The 17,465-nt window shown below is 42.3% G+C and overlaps 1 protein-coding gene and 1 long non-coding RNA gene across 17 annotated transcripts in view; one reads left to right on the top strand and one right to left on the bottom strand.

The window, feature by feature from the left end:
- The window catches only part of CEP162 (centrosomal protein 162), a 37,654-nt gene extending 21,319 nt beyond the window's left edge, over window positions 1-16,335 (top strand). For 4 of the 16 annotated variants that reach the window (XM_088665947.1, XM_035109459.3, XM_088665948.1 and 1 more), the window contains 14 exons: window positions 1,761-1,906; window positions 2,808-3,038; window positions 3,452-3,586; window positions 4,036-4,148; window positions 5,634-5,739; window positions 6,156-6,282; window positions 7,202-7,365; window positions 8,054-8,158; window positions 9,973-10,206; window positions 11,019-11,677; window positions 13,021-13,162; window positions 13,485-13,583; window positions 14,244-14,378; window positions 15,951-16,335. In XM_088665947.1, the coding sequence (XP_088522073.1) occupies window positions 1,761-1,906; window positions 2,808-3,038; window positions 3,452-3,586; window positions 4,036-4,148; window positions 5,634-5,739; window positions 6,156-6,282; window positions 7,202-7,365; window positions 8,054-8,158; window positions 9,973-10,206; window positions 11,019-11,677; window positions 13,021-13,162; window positions 13,485-13,583; window positions 14,244-14,378; window positions 15,951-16,193 (2,639 nt within the window). In that variant the 3' untranslated portion in view covers window positions 16,194-16,335. Of the gene's footprint in view, window positions 1-1,760; window positions 1,907-2,807; window positions 3,039-3,436; window positions 3,587-4,035; window positions 4,149-5,633; window positions 5,740-6,155; window positions 6,283-7,201; window positions 7,366-8,053; window positions 8,159-9,972; window positions 10,207-11,018; window positions 11,678-13,020; window positions 13,163-13,484; window positions 13,584-14,243; window positions 14,379-15,950 lie in introns of all 16 variants that reach the window. The other 12 variants (XM_088665943.1, XM_088665942.1, XM_088665944.1 and 9 more) reach the window with 4 other exon arrangements.
- On the bottom strand, window positions 10,200-16,077 carry LOC148686224 (uncharacterized). Its single transcript, XR_015948924.1, has 3 exons — window positions 15,940-16,077; window positions 13,419-13,571; window positions 10,200-10,328 (listed from the first exon to the last, which is right to left on the bottom strand). It is a non-coding gene; the product is annotated as an uncharacterized LOC148686224 (long non-coding RNA).
- Window positions 16,336-17,465: the final 1,130 nt, after the last annotated feature.

The raw sequence follows: 17,465 nt of genomic DNA, 5'->3' as shown, positions 1-17,465 counted from the left end.
ATACTGTTTAAAAACGTGGAACATTTAGATACATTCAAACATATGTTTTGACCTAAATGTTTTTGTTGGTAGATTTACCAGTGTTCAACATAGCAACGTGATTTGCACAAGGCATTTCAACTTCTTTAAAGCAAGATGTAGTGAGTTAACTGCACTTCCAGTTTGTCCAAATATATTCAGCAAATTGAGACTGCAGAGTATCTCTGACCTCAAGTTCCAGAGGCAAACCCACTGTGGCTGAGACTATTTGTAGGGCAGCAGATAAACAGTTGGCCATGAAGGAGTCCCAAAGGGAAAAGATCACCCTGTGCGTGCTTTTCCCTCAACTTCTCATTACAAAGAGCTCCTGTGCATCTTCTCTAAACTGCTTTTTGAAGATGGGATAGATTATCAAGTTCGATGATTTAGGGAAGCAAGTCAGAATTCAGAACAAAGAATTGAGGACCTATTTGTTAGTGCCCTTAGGTTTGGTGAACATGGTGCTCTGTTTAAGATACTCTGAAAAATATAGAACTTTCTCCTAATTTGTTTACAATCCAAATCTAGATGAGGCGGAGGAGAAGTTGACAAAGTGAAGGGAGGCTAAGGCTGGGATAACAAGTTGTAAATGCATTCCTGCGCATACCTACCATGTGGTCAATCTGAAAGAATTTGTGCAAAGGATGTATTTTAGAGAAGGATTTGATGTTATCCTCACCATGTCAGTGTCCTGGGAAAGAATTCTAGTTATAAAAAGTAGCAGTGGGATTTGTTTAGAACAGGAGACCTTTGAGTAGGCAAGGTTGTAAAAGCAGGAAGGAAATATTTTAGATGGTGATATGTTTACAATATAAAAGCACAGAAATAAGGTGATGGGGGTGAAGTTGTAAAATGACTTGTCAGACACAAGTGCCTTGTTTTAACATGCATGTTCCCTACAGGATTGATCCTTGTTTAAAGTGGTTTCTTTCCCCTCCCCCCCAAGAATTGTAAGGCAAGATTATATGTCATTTTAAATACTTAGCGGGTAATGGGATATATAAAGCAGCGTTTCTCAACTGCTGTTCCACGGCACATAGTGTGCCGCGAGACGCTGGCTGGTGTGCCGCGATGTGCGGTGACGAGAAGGGCGATTTGCATTGTCACGTGCCTGGCGGCCGCTAATAATCAGCACTGACCCGCCAGAAAGCAATAATTCTCCTCCTCTTTCCCAAAGCTCAGTGCAAACGAGCCTGGCGGCCGCCAATACTCTCCGCTAACCCACCGGAAAGCAATATTTGGCAGGTGTTTCTTACAGTCATAATTATAATATAGGGCGGCACAGAGTTAAATTTTTTAACTTTTTTAATGGTGGTGTGCCTCGTGATTTTTTTCACGGAACAAGTGTGCCGTGGCCCAAAAAAGGTTGAGAAACACTGATATAAAGAAGAATAGTGAACTGTGGAAAGTGGTTTGGAAGTATGGCAGCAGTATTTGGTTCTGTAATTTTAAAGCAGGAAGACAACAGCAGTGGGCAACATTTAATGTCACATGAGTGCCGTCCACCTCCTCTGGAAGTTCCCCCAACACAGCAGAGAGGAGGAAAGGAAGGGGAAGTTATTTTATGGAAGCAGAAGTCTATTCTTACTAGTGAACAGGCATCATGGAATTTCGCCCAGTACTAGTATTAGCTTTTCCTCTTGTACATTGCATGATCTGTTCAAAGAAATATTATGTCTCCATATAAATAGCTAGGGCTATTAAGATTACAGGGCCCACTATTTATTTTTTTCTCATCAAAGAAACATTTTCTGGAACTATGACAATACAGACAGCAAACAATCCAGTTTCTACAAAGAGAAATTACTATGTTACACCTGGACAGTCATCTGCAAGCAGTTTTCAGCAGCCAACTAAAGAAAGTGACTCTTGTCTACAGACACACAATGTAAGTCATTGCTCCTAAATTGATTTTTTTAAAGGGGGCTTGCAAGGGAATAACAGCACTGCAGCAGATATAAGCTTTTTGTAGAATCCTAGGAATCCCTGCTGTACCGGAGTGTCTCAGTATCACCCAGGTTGTCTACCCTCACAAATGTGAGAAGAGAATATACATGTAATTTAATGCATTCTCATCTGTTCTGATCTGTGGCCTGATTTACACTGGACTTACAATGTAACTCCAAATCATTGCACAAAAAGGGTGTGCAGCATTAGAGATCCTGTTCGGGTTACAAAAGTGTGTTGCCTTCTCTTTGAATTTAATAGAATAAGTGTCCACTGAAGGCAGGGCAGCTGTCATTTAAAATTGCATAGAGTTGGATGCAGAGGTCCATAAATGAGAGTGTAGGAAGTGGCAACCTCCAGCCCTGCTCATTCATGTAAGCCTTCACTGAATCATAGCCTCTTCTGTAAACATAAGGAGCCCTTTTCCCTTTCCATTTGTGGAAAGACTGAATTGGACCTAAATAATAAATAATGTTTATTTCACTTCTCATCCAATGGTCCTCCGTCTGTTAATTTGATCACATCCATATCTATGCTACAGCACAAGGTGCTCCCAAACAACTGACTGCATTTTTAATGCATGAAGTTTTTTTCTGCAGTGCCACAGCTACCTCATGCTTGAAACAAGCTGACCTTGAAGCTGATGTCTTGTTACATGGGAAACTTACTTGCATTGTTGTTGTTTTCCTCTCTCAATTTAAAATACTAAATGGTTCTCATAAAATTCAGTCTTTGAAAATTTCAAAACTTGCAATTTGTACTACAGAGCTGAAAGAAAATGATCCATAAATCATGGTTCTGCGATGAGCTGTCAGAATAGTATACTTTTTCCTTCCCCACAGCAGGTTGCCTCATATTCTCCATCCCAAAATAGTGGGAGGGAGCTTTATTTACTAAAAAGAGTTCAGGAAGCAGAGGAAAAATTGGCCGCAGCCCATGATTTGATTCAGAATCTAAAAGCCGCATCTTTGCAAAAGGAGAAGGAAATGGAGACTAAGATCCTAGAAATGAAAATGCAACAAGATAAAGACCTTTTTCAGCTAAACCAAGAAAATTACATTCTTCAAACACAGGTACTATACCTAGTTATATCCTTTCCCTGTTCAATTTTTTTAAAAAAAAACACCTTTTAATACAGTTCACTAAAAACAGCATTTACTACCATATATCTTTCATTTTAGTTCTGATAAAATCAAATTGGAAATCATGGCAAGCCATGGATAAAATGTTGTCTCTCATAGCTAGCTAAAACACCTTGCAGGAAGTGACCTTTTGCTTTTAGGAGAAGGCTAATTCAACTGGTAGCCAAGCAAGCTGCTCCCCACCCCCTTACGTGTTTTGCTATATTGCAAGGAGACAGGCATAGGATACCAATATGATTATTAAAGAGAACAGTCTGTTAAATGTACAGGAATCTGTTAATAAGGGCTTTGTTTTCCTAGCGATTTTATAAAGTATACTTTATTCGTAGTTCATGTTTTCTCAGCTAAATAATAGAGAAGACCCAGACAAAGGAACAAAGTTGTCAAATGCTTTGGAAAGAATTCCTGATGGAGAAATGCTGAAAGAAATCCAAAAAGAAGTCCAAAATCAGGAGAGACTCCTTCAAGGGTATCAACAGGTAGAGATACTTAATACTGTGGCTTCACTGGGTAAATTTTACAGATTATTTACACAGTCAGTTTTTAAAGCTGTATCCAGGTTGAGAACTATGGTGCATTGTATAAAAATAAAAGGGGAGTTGGGGAGCTTGATAGTGAATTGACCAGATTGTTGAAGGTCAAAGGCCTTCACACCGAGATATGAAAAGACATTGGTATCTGAAATTGGTATATAAAAGGCCGATAATGAAGGTAAAGCAGCTCGACAATTGCTGGGATATGCATGACAATGTTAGTCCGCTCATAAGCAAGGGACATTGTGCATTGATTAGTTCAATGAGGTACTTACTTATATGGAGACGGAAGAAAAGGCTACCCTTCTGGAATTTGTAAAGAGTAATTTCTAAGAAGTGTATTCCACATGAATACATAATAATTAAGTGAATTAATCCTTGATATTTTAATGAAGGAAAATGAAAGATTATATAATCAAGTGAAAGAGCTGCAGCTAAATAACAAGAAAAATGAAGAAAACATGTTTAAAGAGAACCAGCGTTTGATGGCTGAGTTGGTGTCTTTAAGGTGAGTTTATTTGAGGATCTAATGAAAAATGTAGATGACTTTAAGCAAGTCTTAATGTGAATGTAAAGAGGAAGCTCGCCACATACTTGCGATTAAGCCCCAATGAACACTATAGGTCTCTTTCCCAAGTAAGCGTACATAGGATTGAAGTGCATGTCCCATTTTTTGTGTGGAAGGGAGTTAAACTTAATTCCTCCATTGAAGTCAGCTTAATCATGTTTTAGGATCACAAATACCATCATTTATTTATTTATTTAAAAAAATTATATACCATTTGACTGTAGCAGCAGCCATGTATCAAAGCTGGCAAAGAGTTTGGGTGTCTTCTTTTCAGTGTCCATTCCATTTCTTTAACTTTTCAAGAAGTAGTGTAACAACGATTATTTATTTGTTTTATTAAATTTAGTCGCTTGTCATCTAAAGAGTCTTCAAGGAACTTACAGTGAAAAAATATATATGCATGAATACATTATACCAAAGAAAAGGGGTATCATACAACACATTAACATTCCATTCGAATGAAAGGGGGAGAGGACCCTCACTAACTGATGGGAAAAAGTAGTTACTGTGTGTGAAATAGATTGAAGAAAATCATATGAATTGCACTTTTTCAGTGACAGAATACACCTAGCAGTAAATAAGACCAAGGGTGCAGTCCTCTCCCCTTATCTTTCTCACCCATTTTTCAGTAATGCATGCCATTGGGCACTCTCACCCATGATTAGATCATGAATGGGCATGGTCTTATTCTGTACAGACCTGGCATTTAGCAATAGCACCACCAAGCTTTTGGGCACAGTGGAAGAGCATCCAACAGTATTCTGGGGCTGTGGGGAGGCAGATACAGGCATCAGATGTGAGCATTTTTGTTCCATTCCCACCACTAGCCGTGCCTATTTTTTCCTTCTGTCACCAACTCGCATGATCTCCTGCGTCCTGGCTTTGGGCAACTCCCTGTAAACACACACTGCATGCAGATTACCAACCATTCACATCAACCCCCAATGCATCATAGCAGTCAACAATACAGTGCCCATCCAACCAACCCACCATCACATAAAGAGAGAATGCAGCAGGGAAGGGGAGGCAGAAGATACAATAAATTGCAAGAGACAGGGAGACAAAGTCTCAGGTAGCCTATCCCAAAGCTCACCTGGGGTACTTTGACATTCACCCACCACTACTTCTTACCTATGGGTGCTGACTCCCACTAGATTCACAGCCTCTCACTCTGACAGTACTAGGGAAAAGAAACATTCACCAATATTTTTCACCAGAGAGAGTAAAACAGTCTTCCAACGATCAGCACCAAACTATACCTTGACGTGACATGTGAATCAGGCCAGCATGAGTTAACAAGGACTGGATATTGTAAAAATTACTCTGATTTAATTGCAGGAATAGTGTTTAGATAGAACTACTTCAACAAACCATGAACTGTATAAAATTAATAATCCTCTCTTTCCCCAAAAAAAATTAAACTAGAGAGCAACAGGATAAAAATAACCTTTTATCATGTGGAGTGCAGAATGCTGAATCAGCTGGGAATCAGAGTTTCACTGACCTGCTTTTAGAACTTCGAGCTGCCAAGGCAAGTATTTATGCTTTTTCTTTAGACTAGTTTAAGTCACCACTTAAAACATTATACATTTTGCCAACAAGTTATTACTATTTTTATTTTTATTTCAAATAATGAAACAAATGGGCCATTTACGATAAATTGCTGTGGCCAAGCTGCATGGAGACCTCTAAACAAGACAGTGTAATTTGCATTACATTGATTCTGCTGGGACAAGGGGAAATCTGCTCCCCTCTGCTGTGTAGCTGAGGCTCCTTTTTCCCATGCTGTGGCCCCAATACAGCAGGTCTATGCCTGGAAATCTCTCACTTTATCCAGGCATCTGTGATGATTATCAGTTCAGTTCAGTTCAATGGTTAGAAGAAGTGGTATCCTCATGGCATGTTTTCTGTATCTCTCTTTTGTTTTCCTGGGGTGGGGGGATGAAGGCTATAGAAAGCAATTTGCTCGAAGAGAGAAAGCGTCTAAAGCAAGACAAGCAAGCCCTTGAAGTAGATTTGGTGCAAGTGAAGAAGGAACGAGATTTAGCAAGAGCCCAGATCACTTCCACTTCAGGTAAAGCACTGCTTCTGAACAGGTTAATCTTCAGTTTAATAATAAGATCTTTTACTTCACTGAATATAAAATCTGTGTTTCCATTAATACTGTATTAAGCTTTTGTGATACTGTGTCTTGCATTAACACACCAGGGAAGAGTGAGGTAATCGAGAGAAATGGGTGGGGGACAGTAGGTGGATTATATATACATTGGCAGCTACCCCTCCAGAAACATGTGAGCAGGTGGGTACTGCACAACACTTGCTTTGTGAGTTGTCTACCAGGCGGTGGGCCTGTGTGATGAAAATCTAACAAACGAAACAATTTATCATCATACAAGCATAGGAAGCTGCCTAATGCAAGGTCCTCTTCAAAGTGTCAGGTCTTCTCCATCACCTGATCTGATCTTGCTCCTTTCTGGAGATGCTAGAGATTGAACCTAGGACCCTTTGCATGCAAAGGAAACTGCTCACATTTGAATTGGGGACAGGCAATGAGCAGTTCCAAGAGAGAAAGTATGCATCAAAGACTGGGGGCAGTGGGAGAAATTTTCCTAAATTCCTTTTGATGGCAACGTCGGATAGAATTATTTGGGGGGGGGGGTTGGTTCAAAGCCACTGGTTCTTTGCATATCACTAGTAGTCTGATCTTCCTATGTATATTATTAGAATGGAAAGGAAGGAATAGCAGCTCTCGAAAAAGCTCTCCGCCGCCACCACAAATCATCAGACTTTAAAACAATGATTTATAGCTTTTTTTTTTACAAGAGTCGTTTTCACCACAAAGAGGCAATCTAAATATCTTATGGCTTCTGTAGAATGCCTTAAGATATTTAAAATTAATTTGCCTCTATTTTTTCCCCAATGCCCAAAATAAGCTTAGTCTTGAGTCGGCTATGCTTTGTCACACATTTTTAATTGGAACATTTTCTTCCTAGCTGAAAAATCATATGAGATGAAGATTGTAGAAGAATCATACAAAGACGAAATTGATCGCTTGCAGAAAAGACTCCAGTGGTATGCAGAAAATCAGGAACTCTTGGATAGAGATGCAGCTCGCCTTCGAGGAGCTAAAGAAGAAATTGATAAACTGCAGCACGAGGTGATTGCATTGTCAGACTTCCCTCCAGTACCATTCAAGGCAGTAGCAAGGCAAAGGCCACCCGAGACCAGCCAGCAAAATCTTACTTCTTCACATAGAGATAAGAGAAAAGGCATGGGTACCATGCAGCCTGAACTTTGGGAATTTTACTTTGGGAATTGTTGCTGCAATTCCCTTTCGGCCAGAGCTGAGTAGTGACACTTGGGCTCAATCCCATCTAATGTCCTTCAGGTTTCCAGCTGTCAGGGGCTTACGCAGTTTTGCTTGCACATTTATGATTATAGATTTATCTGTCATAAAGTTCCCCATCTCAGCCTATGGTCTCCCTTTCTTTGGTTTCATGGTAGGCCAGGGTTTGTCAGTGTCTAGGCTGTAATTCAGTTTCCACTCCAGCATATGTGGTTAGAACATTCTGCACATATCGTTTGGCACTAACTAAACTGGGATAAAAACGACCCATTCATTTACCATGTTGGTACTGATTTTCCCCTGCTGCTTAAATTACAAGTTTTGTAAATAAGATTGAGGGGATCATTTCCCATGCACCATGGTTACCAATTTCTGTGTTTATCGTTCTTGTTCGTACACATGCAAGTCTTTACCGGTTTTAAAGAGGAGGTCGTGCTAATGATAAAATGAATGGATTGCTTACATCACTCTTCTGTGTGCCTCTCTGTGTACTGTGTAGGTGGATCAGCTTAGAAGTGAAGCTGGGAATCAGTCTGCACAACAAAAGAAACGGCTGAAGGACAGGGCGGCAGATGCCAAACGAATTCAAGACCTTGAGCGGCAGGCACGTAGTACAACCATTCCCCTCAACAGTTAAGGGAGGAAGGATAGTCTCGGCCGGTAATTTAGTGTGGCGAGCCATACTCTGGCCTCTATTCTTATGAATCCAGTTTCAAGCTGTATGGTAGCATTTGAGGCGTGTTTAAGCACTTGTAGGGCTGATCTTAATAATTTAGATTGTACCAGTTGTAATGGTGCACAACTGGCAAAGGGGTGATCTGGGTGCGACATCTGTCACCCCATTGATCGCCAGGGTTGATTCGGCTGATAAAATTAGGTACCTGTAAATGGGAGTGCTGTAGGACAGAGATGGGGACACTGTGGCCTTTCAGATGTTTGTGGACTCCGGCTGCCTTTGCTTGGCCTTGGCCAGCATGACTAGTGGTCAAGAATGGAGTTGTTGTCCCAGCAACAACTGGAGGGCTACCACTTTCCCCATTTATGCTTTAGGAAAGGAATAATGGCAAATCGTCAGCACAACAAAACACTACTTCCCATACAGTGGTACCTCGGTTTATGAACACAATTGGTTCCGGAAGTCTGTTCATAAACTGAAGCGTTCATAAACTGAAGCGAACTTTCCCATTGAAAGTAATGGAAAGTGGATTAATCTGTTCCAGACGGTCCGTGGAGTAACCGTTCATAAACTGAAGCGAACTTTCCCATTGTAAGTAATGGAAAGTGGATTAATCCGTTTCAGACGGGTCCGCGAAGTACTCAAACTGAAGCGTTCATAAACTGAAACATGGGTGTAATTGGTTCCGGAAGTCTGTTCATAAACTGAAGCGTTCATAAACTGAAGCGAACTTTCCCATTAAAAGTAATGGAAAGTGAATTAATCCGTTCCAGATGGGTCCACAGCGTTCATAAACCGAAAATTCATAAACCGAGGTGTTCATAAACCGAGGTTCCACTGTATATCTCTAACTATATATTGCAAGGTTTCAAATAGCATTGTATACAACGATAGGGCATCAAATTCCAGATAGGCGAGGAGCATTGAGTGTCCGACAAGAAACTGCAATCCAGACTTCATATATGAGATAAGTAATATGTAATGAAGTTTTTGCTACATGTGTTTATGAAACAAAATTTAAAGATTTTTTTAAAATTATGTGGTCTATAGATATTTATGTCAGAGATAATTTTGTGGTTTTAATTGGTGATGCCTTTTAAAGCTATTACTTCCTTATACTCTCAATTCCTGTATGTGTATGTTTATGGCATATAGGAAAGAATCATACAACTAGTTCCAGATCCTCAAGGGAACGTTGGGTGTTATCATATACAGTAACAGGCAGTGATTCTCCAGGGTCTCTGCCAAGGGTCTTTTTCATCACCTGCTACCTAATTTATTTTAAGTGGTGATGCCCAGGATTGATGCTGTTATCATCTGCATGCAAATCTCCATGAGTGAGCTATGGTCCCTTCTCTGTTCTCAGTCGACACCAGTATTCATCTTCCTAGCATCTAGCAAACCATTTTTGCAAGAGAGGAGTATTGTGATAAGGCACTGGGTCTGCTGTTCAGTTGTTTTTTAAAAAAGAAGTTGTAAAAGCCTGTCTGTGTGCCCAAGATCTTAGGCACACTTACTATGTGACTTTTTTTTTAGATCCCATGTCTCATTAATGATAGTGCTTCCAAATTTAAAATTATATTTCTAAAACTTTTGCAGTGCAAAGTGTGTAGACAGGATTGCATCCATGATCTTAATTACTGGCAGTATATTTTCTGTCATTGGGAAAATTCAGCTCATGCGATTCTTTTCAGCCTAGTTAAAACACAGCAACTAATAGTTGTTGTGTTAATTTTTGAAAGGTTAAAGAAATGGAAGGGATACTGAAACGAAGGAACCCAAATTCTTTGCCAGCTTTGATATATGCTGCTGCCACGGCCACTGCTTCTGAAGGGGAAGGCAATCCATCAGCAAAAACGAATACAGTGGATTTTCTTGAGAGAAGAGTTAAGAAGCTGGAAGCCGAACTTGAGGGTAAAGATGATGAAGCGAAGAAAAGTCTCCGTGCCATGGAGCAGCAGTTTCAAAAGATAAAGGTGACTTAAGACTCCACTGTGCTTTTAAGCAGCAGTATTGTTTTGGTGTGGTTGCGTAGTTTTTGTTTTTCCTGACGAGTAGCTTGAGCTGCTCCTAGGCGCTCCCAAGTGTTGACTGAATCCTACAGTAAAGAACCAATGAGTGGGAATTATATCATGATTACCTTTAATATATTCTTTAAAAACTCTTCATATTCTAGCACCAGAAATTTCAACACCTTTAATATTATAGACATGCTCCAACGCAGGCATATTCATGGACAACAAGTCTGCTCGCTCCTGTGACTCAGGTGCATATTCATAGCAAAAGATGCCTACAGCAAGTTCACTTAGGCCCCTAGACCCACATCCCCACTGGGATGCTCCTCTGAGCCTATCAGCTTCCATATTAACAATATGTGTGGAAGGCTGCTTACATATGCAGAACTTGCTGAATTAGGGTGTTTCTTTATCTGAGCCCTTTTATCCTTTCCTTAAGCTCCACAGGGGGCTTAAGGGTGAGGGAGTCACAAAACCTGCCTCTTCCCTTTGCACCCATGGAAGCATCCCATGAGCAGAGTGGCATTCACAGTTAGTCTGAATACAAGCTCATTGCAATGAATCATAGAATTGTAAAAAGCTGGAAAAGACCCTGCAGATTATCTGGTCCAAACCCCTGCAATGCAGGAATATACAGGAATATATGGGGATCGAACCTGCAACCTTGGCATTATTAACACCATGCTCTAATCAACTGGGCTATCCCGGCTGTGTGTATGATGCAAATCAAATTTACCTAGGAAGCGTCACTTCATGGGGTCTTGTCTTTGCAGATTCAGTACGAGAAGAGGATTGGGGAGCTTGAGCAGCTGCTGGAATATAAGTTGCTAAATGAGCCGCAGAAGCATCCGGACAAGGCCGCCACCCTTGCAGCTCATGAAAGAGAACTCTGTAGTGTAAATGAAGCCCACCAGATCACAGTGCAAAACCTTCAGGCTGAAATAAACTCTCTCAGAAACCAGTTAGGTCAGCTAGAGCTGCAGAAGAAAGCAAAAGATGATGCGGACCTCCAGTCGCTAGAATACCAGGTGGAGCAGGCTCACTCTAAAGCAAAGCTGGTAAGACTAAATCAGGAAATGATTGCCAAAAACAGAGAGATACAAGACCTCACAAAAACTGTAGAAAGGCTTCAGAAAGAGAGGAGGATTATGCTCTCATCTGGCAAAGCAGATGCTAAAGAAAAGCCTTCAGGAATCCTGAAAAAGGATATTGGCAAACCTAGTCAACTGAACCCCAGAAATGAGGAGTTCTTCCCCGGCACTCTCGATGAGAAAATATATCAGCCCAATGCTTTTGCCGATTGTCACATTTCAGAAGTCCTGCAAGAAAACAGCCGTCTGAAAGATGATGTAGAAAAGTTGACTCTAGAACTAAGCCAGGAAAGGATAAAAGCTCAAGCAGCCATGGCAAATTCTGAAAGTCTTGTAAGAAGGTAATTCACTTATCACTGAGCAGTTTTTAAAATGTGATGTTCTAGGTCACTCCTTGGCTTGGGGCAGGAGTGGGGAACCTGGCAGCATCCAGATGTTTTTGACTAGAACTCATGTCTTCTATAGTCATTAATGGGGCTGATGGAGTTGGAATCCACCAGCATCTGCATGGCTACAGGTTTCCTACTCCTGCTTGTAGGTACACTGTTCTAATAACCCGACTACCAACTCTGGGCACAGAAAAACCATATTCTGCCATTTCTGCAAACTGTGTAAATTAAGCCAACGGAGATTTTTTGTATTGTGCTTCCAACATGGGAAGAGTCAATGAGTTATGCATGGCCTTGCTCACTGAACAATGAAAACCTTATGCTGGAAAACAATGACTTCCTCTCCCCACCATCCTTATTTTAATTGTAACGCAGTTGCAAAAGGCTGTCATTCCATTTGGGGCAGTGGTGGCTTGGAGCAGCAGGAGGAGAAAGAATGTGTTTTAAGACTCTGGTTATTTTTAACATCTTTGTGACACATACATCTTTATTTATGTATTCTATCTTCAAGTGAGCTCAGCCTAGCTGTAAATCTGGGCGTGTAAATGTCACCCCAAATAATTTCACTGATACTCCATAGCTATTTTCTAGGGGGGGACCTCACACATAAGCATACACATTACATTTAATGTGATGTGTTGAATATAATATGCAGTTCGGTTCTAAGACAGCTGTCCCCATCAGTGACTAAGGGCCAAGCTAGGCATGACCTTCTTCATATCTTTAACCTTGTGCTTGTATTTTCAAAATGTAGTAGGCACAGGAGGAGTTGGATTGGGGCCATGACAAGAGGAGCTTTAAACTCCTTTCCCCAACTGCATACCTGATTCTGTTTCCCCTGACGCCTGCTATTTGCAATTGTATAAAATCTTCAGTTGGCACCATTTTCTCCCATGGTTAGCACTGCATGGTGGGGATGGCATTTCCAGTTGGGACCATGATTGGGGGACAAAGGCTTCAAGCCCCTTTCCCATGTCACAGTACCTATCCAGCTGGGAAGACCACATGCCAAATATTTGTAAAGGGCATGCAGACCAAGGTTAATGCCAGGTTCATTTGGGGGCAAGCCCAACGTTTCTTTAGCATTCTTATCCCTTGCCCTCCTTTTGTACATGAGCCAAGAAATATGGTACAGGAAGGATTCTAGGCAGAAAAGGATACTGCTACAGGAACATCACAAGCATAAATGCACATACAAAACTAAAATAACGTGCTGTTTCTCATGAAAATGCTGTGTTATTTTCTGACATTTCCAACAAACTTCTACATACTATTTTATTTTGCAACATTTACAGAGCAAAGGAAGATTTGGAAGAATACACTACAGCGCTTAAAGCATCACATCAAAAGGAGCTGGAGAAGATTCTTTGTCAGTATGCTATGGAGCATTCAACTTCCAAGGCAGCCGAGTTAAATAGCAAAATTTCAGCACAGGAGGTGAGGAAGACCAGTCGTCTGTCTCACTGCTTCCTAAAAACGGGCAGCGTTTCCTGTTTCTCAATGTTTTGTACTGTTATCTTGCCTCTGAAATATACTATAGTTATAGTTTTGTATTCATTTAAGGTGAAGTTCACAATTCGCCTCCATTCCAGTGTCTTTTTGTGTTCCATGCTTAGTCAGCGGTAAATTCAAGTGATCTTAATACAGCTTTAGTCAACAAAAGTTCAAGTTGTTAAACCAAAGCTCCACTTACCTACTTGTAATGGGAGTCAAGAGATACTTTGTTGGAAATTTCTAACAATTGAGAATCTTTCCATAGGTCTTTATTAAACATCTTCAGCAACAAGTTCGTGAGTTGCAAAGAGATCAAGAAGCACTTGCGGTTTCACAAAAGCGGGAGGAAATTCTTCAAAAAGAGGTAATTCAGAGTACAGTATTAGAATTTTGATTCTTTAAAATGACAGTCTGAGCAGGAACAATGACGTGGTGCCCAGACTCTGCCCTCTTCCCCCTGTCTGCAATCTATGTATTGGCTTTGGTGCTTCGTTCAGCGAGACTTTAAGCCAGAGTTTTCCATTGCATTTTAAAGCTAATTTTTAGATGTGACTGAATGTGCGCATACATACACACACACACATATTGTCATACCTTGGTTTTCGAACAGCCTAGTTCTCAAACGTTTTGGCTCCCGAACGATCAAAACCCGGAAGTGGCTGTTCCAGTTTTCGAACGTTCTTTTGGAAGCTGAACGTCCAACAGGGCTTCTGCAGCTTCCAATTGGCTGCAGGAGCTCTCTCTAGCAAATCTACTTGGGATTCTAGCCTTGCCACTAAGCTAATGCAATCCGGATAACTTCTATCCTCTTTATTAAAATAAAATATCCCTAATATTTATTATTAGATTCCAGTGTGTTGCACCCCATACTAAATCAATGGGGATGGTGTGCTTACTGAATTCCTTTTGGGGAAACTCCAACCCCCGAAATGTTTTGAGTAGGTGTAAGAGCATCTGTTGCTGCTAATGCGGTCGAGTATACACAGAAAAACAAAACAGGTAATATCATGTTCTCAAATTTTAGATGGCAAAACTGTTAGAAGAACTTGGAGAGGCTAGGGAGAGCCAGACCCCAGAGATGAAACGATTTGTGTGTCTAGAAAGGAAGATCAAACACTTGGAGGCCAGATATGAACAAAGAGAACAAGAACTCCAGCAGGTAAATAAAACAGGGAATTCTTCTCTTTAAAAAGTCAAATGTTTTAAGTTTCAAATGTTTGAGTGCAAATGCCCTTCAAAATGCTTAATGTAACAAGTACAGTGGTGCCTCGCTAGACGAAATTAATTCATTCCACGGGTCAATCCGTGTAACAAATTCTTCGTCTAGCGAGTCCCGGTTTCCCATAGGAATGCATTGAAACTTAATCAATGTGTTCCTATGGGCTCCGGGGGACTGGCGGCGGGGCAGGCAGGCGCTTGCTCTCTTGCCTGCCTGCCTTCCCCACCGCCTGTCACACGAAGATGGGGGGGGCGCTGCTTGCCGGGGCTTGTCAACCCCGGCAAACAGCGCCCACTGATCTTCGGATCTGTCCCCTGATGCGCTACGGCTCGGAGAAGCAGGCAGGGAGACGGCAACAGCCCGCAGCTTCCTGGACTGTTGCCATCTCCCTGCCTGCTTCCCCGAGCCGAAGCGCATCGGGAGAGGGAGCCAAATTCCTCCCCTTCTTGCCGCCAAGCCAGTCCCTGAGCCGAAGTGCGGCGCGGGAGGGGGCTTTTCGTCGTTTGCCTCCCCCTTGGGGAGCCCCCGCTGCTGACTGCCTTCAGCTGGGGCGAAGGGGAGGAATTTGGCTCCGCTTTTCCACACACACACTGCCCGGGGATCGGACGAGGCTTGAGAAGCCTCGTCCCATCCCCACACTGTCGGGTGGTGGTGGGGAAAGCGGGATGTCAAGCCCTGATGATCCTGCCTTTTCCCCCCATCCCGCCTGACCCACTGCCGGGTGGGTCTCTTTGCTGTGAGGGGGCGAAGCGGCGGCTCCGCACACCCCGGGCAAAGAGACCCACCGCCATAGACGCGGGTCTCTTTGCCCGGGGAGGTGTGCTTAGCCGGCGCCTGTCAGCTGTTGAGGGGCTTCAGGCCGCTCTCCAGAGGCACACGCGCGCCTCAGGATAGCGGTCTGAAGCCGCTCAGCAGGTGACAGGCGCAGTGGAGGCGGCCCCAGGCGCCCCGGCTTTCTCAGGGAAGGCAAGCGGGGGACACGTACCCCACCCACTTGCCTTCCCCGAGAAGGCAGTCAGCAGCGGGGGCTTTTCGTCGTTTGCGTTCCCCCAAGGGGGAGGCAAATGATGAACAGCCCCTGCAGCTCACTGCCTTCGGCTTGGGGACTGGCTGGGCGACAGCGGGAAGAAGGGGAGGAATTCCTCTGGCCCAGCCGAAGTACGGCGCGGGAGGCAGCTTTTCGTCGTTTGCCTCCCCCTTGGGGGAACGCAAACGGCGAAAAGCCCCCGCTGCTGACTGGCTTGGCGGTGGCGGGATGAAGGGGAGGAATTCCTCCCTTCTTCCCGCCGCCACCAAGCCAAAGCCGCCGTCCCTCCGCTTCTCCCACTGCCGCCTGGCACAAAGCAGACATCGGACGGGGCTTTGGAGAGGCGCAGCGCTTCTCCGAAGCCCCGTCCGATGCTCCCGACTTTTATACTTAAAACAAGTATAAATGAAAGGTTTTCTAAATGAAACAGTCAGGCTTAGAAATTATGCTGCCATCTCTCATCAGTGAACTTACTTACTACCCAGGTAATACAGCAAACACAGCATATTGCGGAAGTTGAACAAATCCAGGAAACTGAGAAATGGCGGAAGCTGGCACTGTTGAAGAACCAAGAGCTTGAGAAATTTCGCATTGAACTGGATTCGATTTTGGATGTTCTACGGCAGCTGCAGAAACAGGGTGTTATCATTCCACCAAGTGGCCCAAGCATTCCGGAAAATGACTGGAAGACTAGAAAGCTCCTTATTTCATCAGTGAAACAGCTTTGATAGAGAGAGAAGATGAAAGCCTTGCCACAAAAGGTGATTAGTTTTTAACTTTATAGTTGTGCCCAGGTTTCTACTGTATACATTTATTCCAATCCTTGCTGACTTGTTTTTATTCTGTATATTAAATAATACTACTTGCAAATTTGAAGTGCTGAACTTTTTTTCCCCTTCACAAAAATGAATCTCTGCACTTTATTGGATGCATTAGAAGATTTGTCTACCAAAGTGAACTATGCTCCTATTCCTACTGCTTGGATTATAAAAGCAATTGGTGACCAAGCAGCAATATCCATAAGCAGAGTATGATGTCAACTTTCACCAGGTCTTTCTGCCTTAGGGTGCAGGGGTGTCGTCCTCCTCCTAAACTTGTATAAATAAAGGAGCTTTTTTCCACTCTGGAAGCAACTACTTCAGCAAAGCTTTAAAGTATAAAACACAAAACTGAATTTTCCAGGTGCTTTTCTAAAAATCAAATTTGGAAAATGCACATCATTTCAAATAATATTTTATGTTTTATTGCTGAACATACCCTGCTAGTGCAGTCGGTGTATATATATAATTTTATAAAGTATTTATAAAATGAATGCTCTAATACCACATACATAAATTGTGACTGTAGCATTGACAATGTGACACAGCTGCCTCAATAAAATGGCAGATTTCAGTCTCCTGTAGCTGTTGCAACATGACAAAAGGCATACGTGTAGTTTTTAGGCATTAGAGGCAACTGTTAAACTGTTATCAGGTTAACAGCTTTTTAATTCCTTGGAAAGGACAGAATGAACATTTGCAAATGGCATCTATTCTCATCCTTTTCCATGTCAGTTAATGCTGGAAAAGTGCTAGTTTAGATATCCTAGGATAGAAAGATTTCATTATAGATAAGTGATGCTGTGAAATTGGCAAGGCTGCCAATCATAATGGATTGTTGCTAGCGATCTTGAGCAAAAACAGGACCATTGGGCCATTAAGGCCACTTTCAGACATCAAAGCCAGCTGAAAATTAGCCAGCTCCATGAAAAGCACTGGGCCTCAAGTCAGTGTGAAAGTCGCACCATCTGCCCTAGAGGCTGTTTCCTCTGATCCCATGTCAAGGGGCTGATTTGTTTCTACTCTGCTCTGAGATTCCCCAACATAAGAACACTAATGGCATCATCTTCCATAAATGATGTGCCACTCTTATTTGGCCATGGAAATACTATCCACTCTAGTATTGATACAATGATACCAAAATGCTACAATATTTAGTCGTGTAAATTATTGCAGATGGTG

The sequence above is a fragment of the Zootoca vivipara genome, chromosome 3, assembly GCF_965207765.1.
Source record: "Zootoca vivipara chromosome 3, rZooViv2.hap1.1, whole genome shotgun sequence".
Lineage (NCBI taxonomy): Eukaryota > Metazoa > Chordata > Lepidosauria > Squamata > Lacertidae > Zootoca > Zootoca vivipara.
Note: the sequence above shows the minus strand (reverse complement) of the source record. Positions and strands in the feature narration are given on the sequence as shown.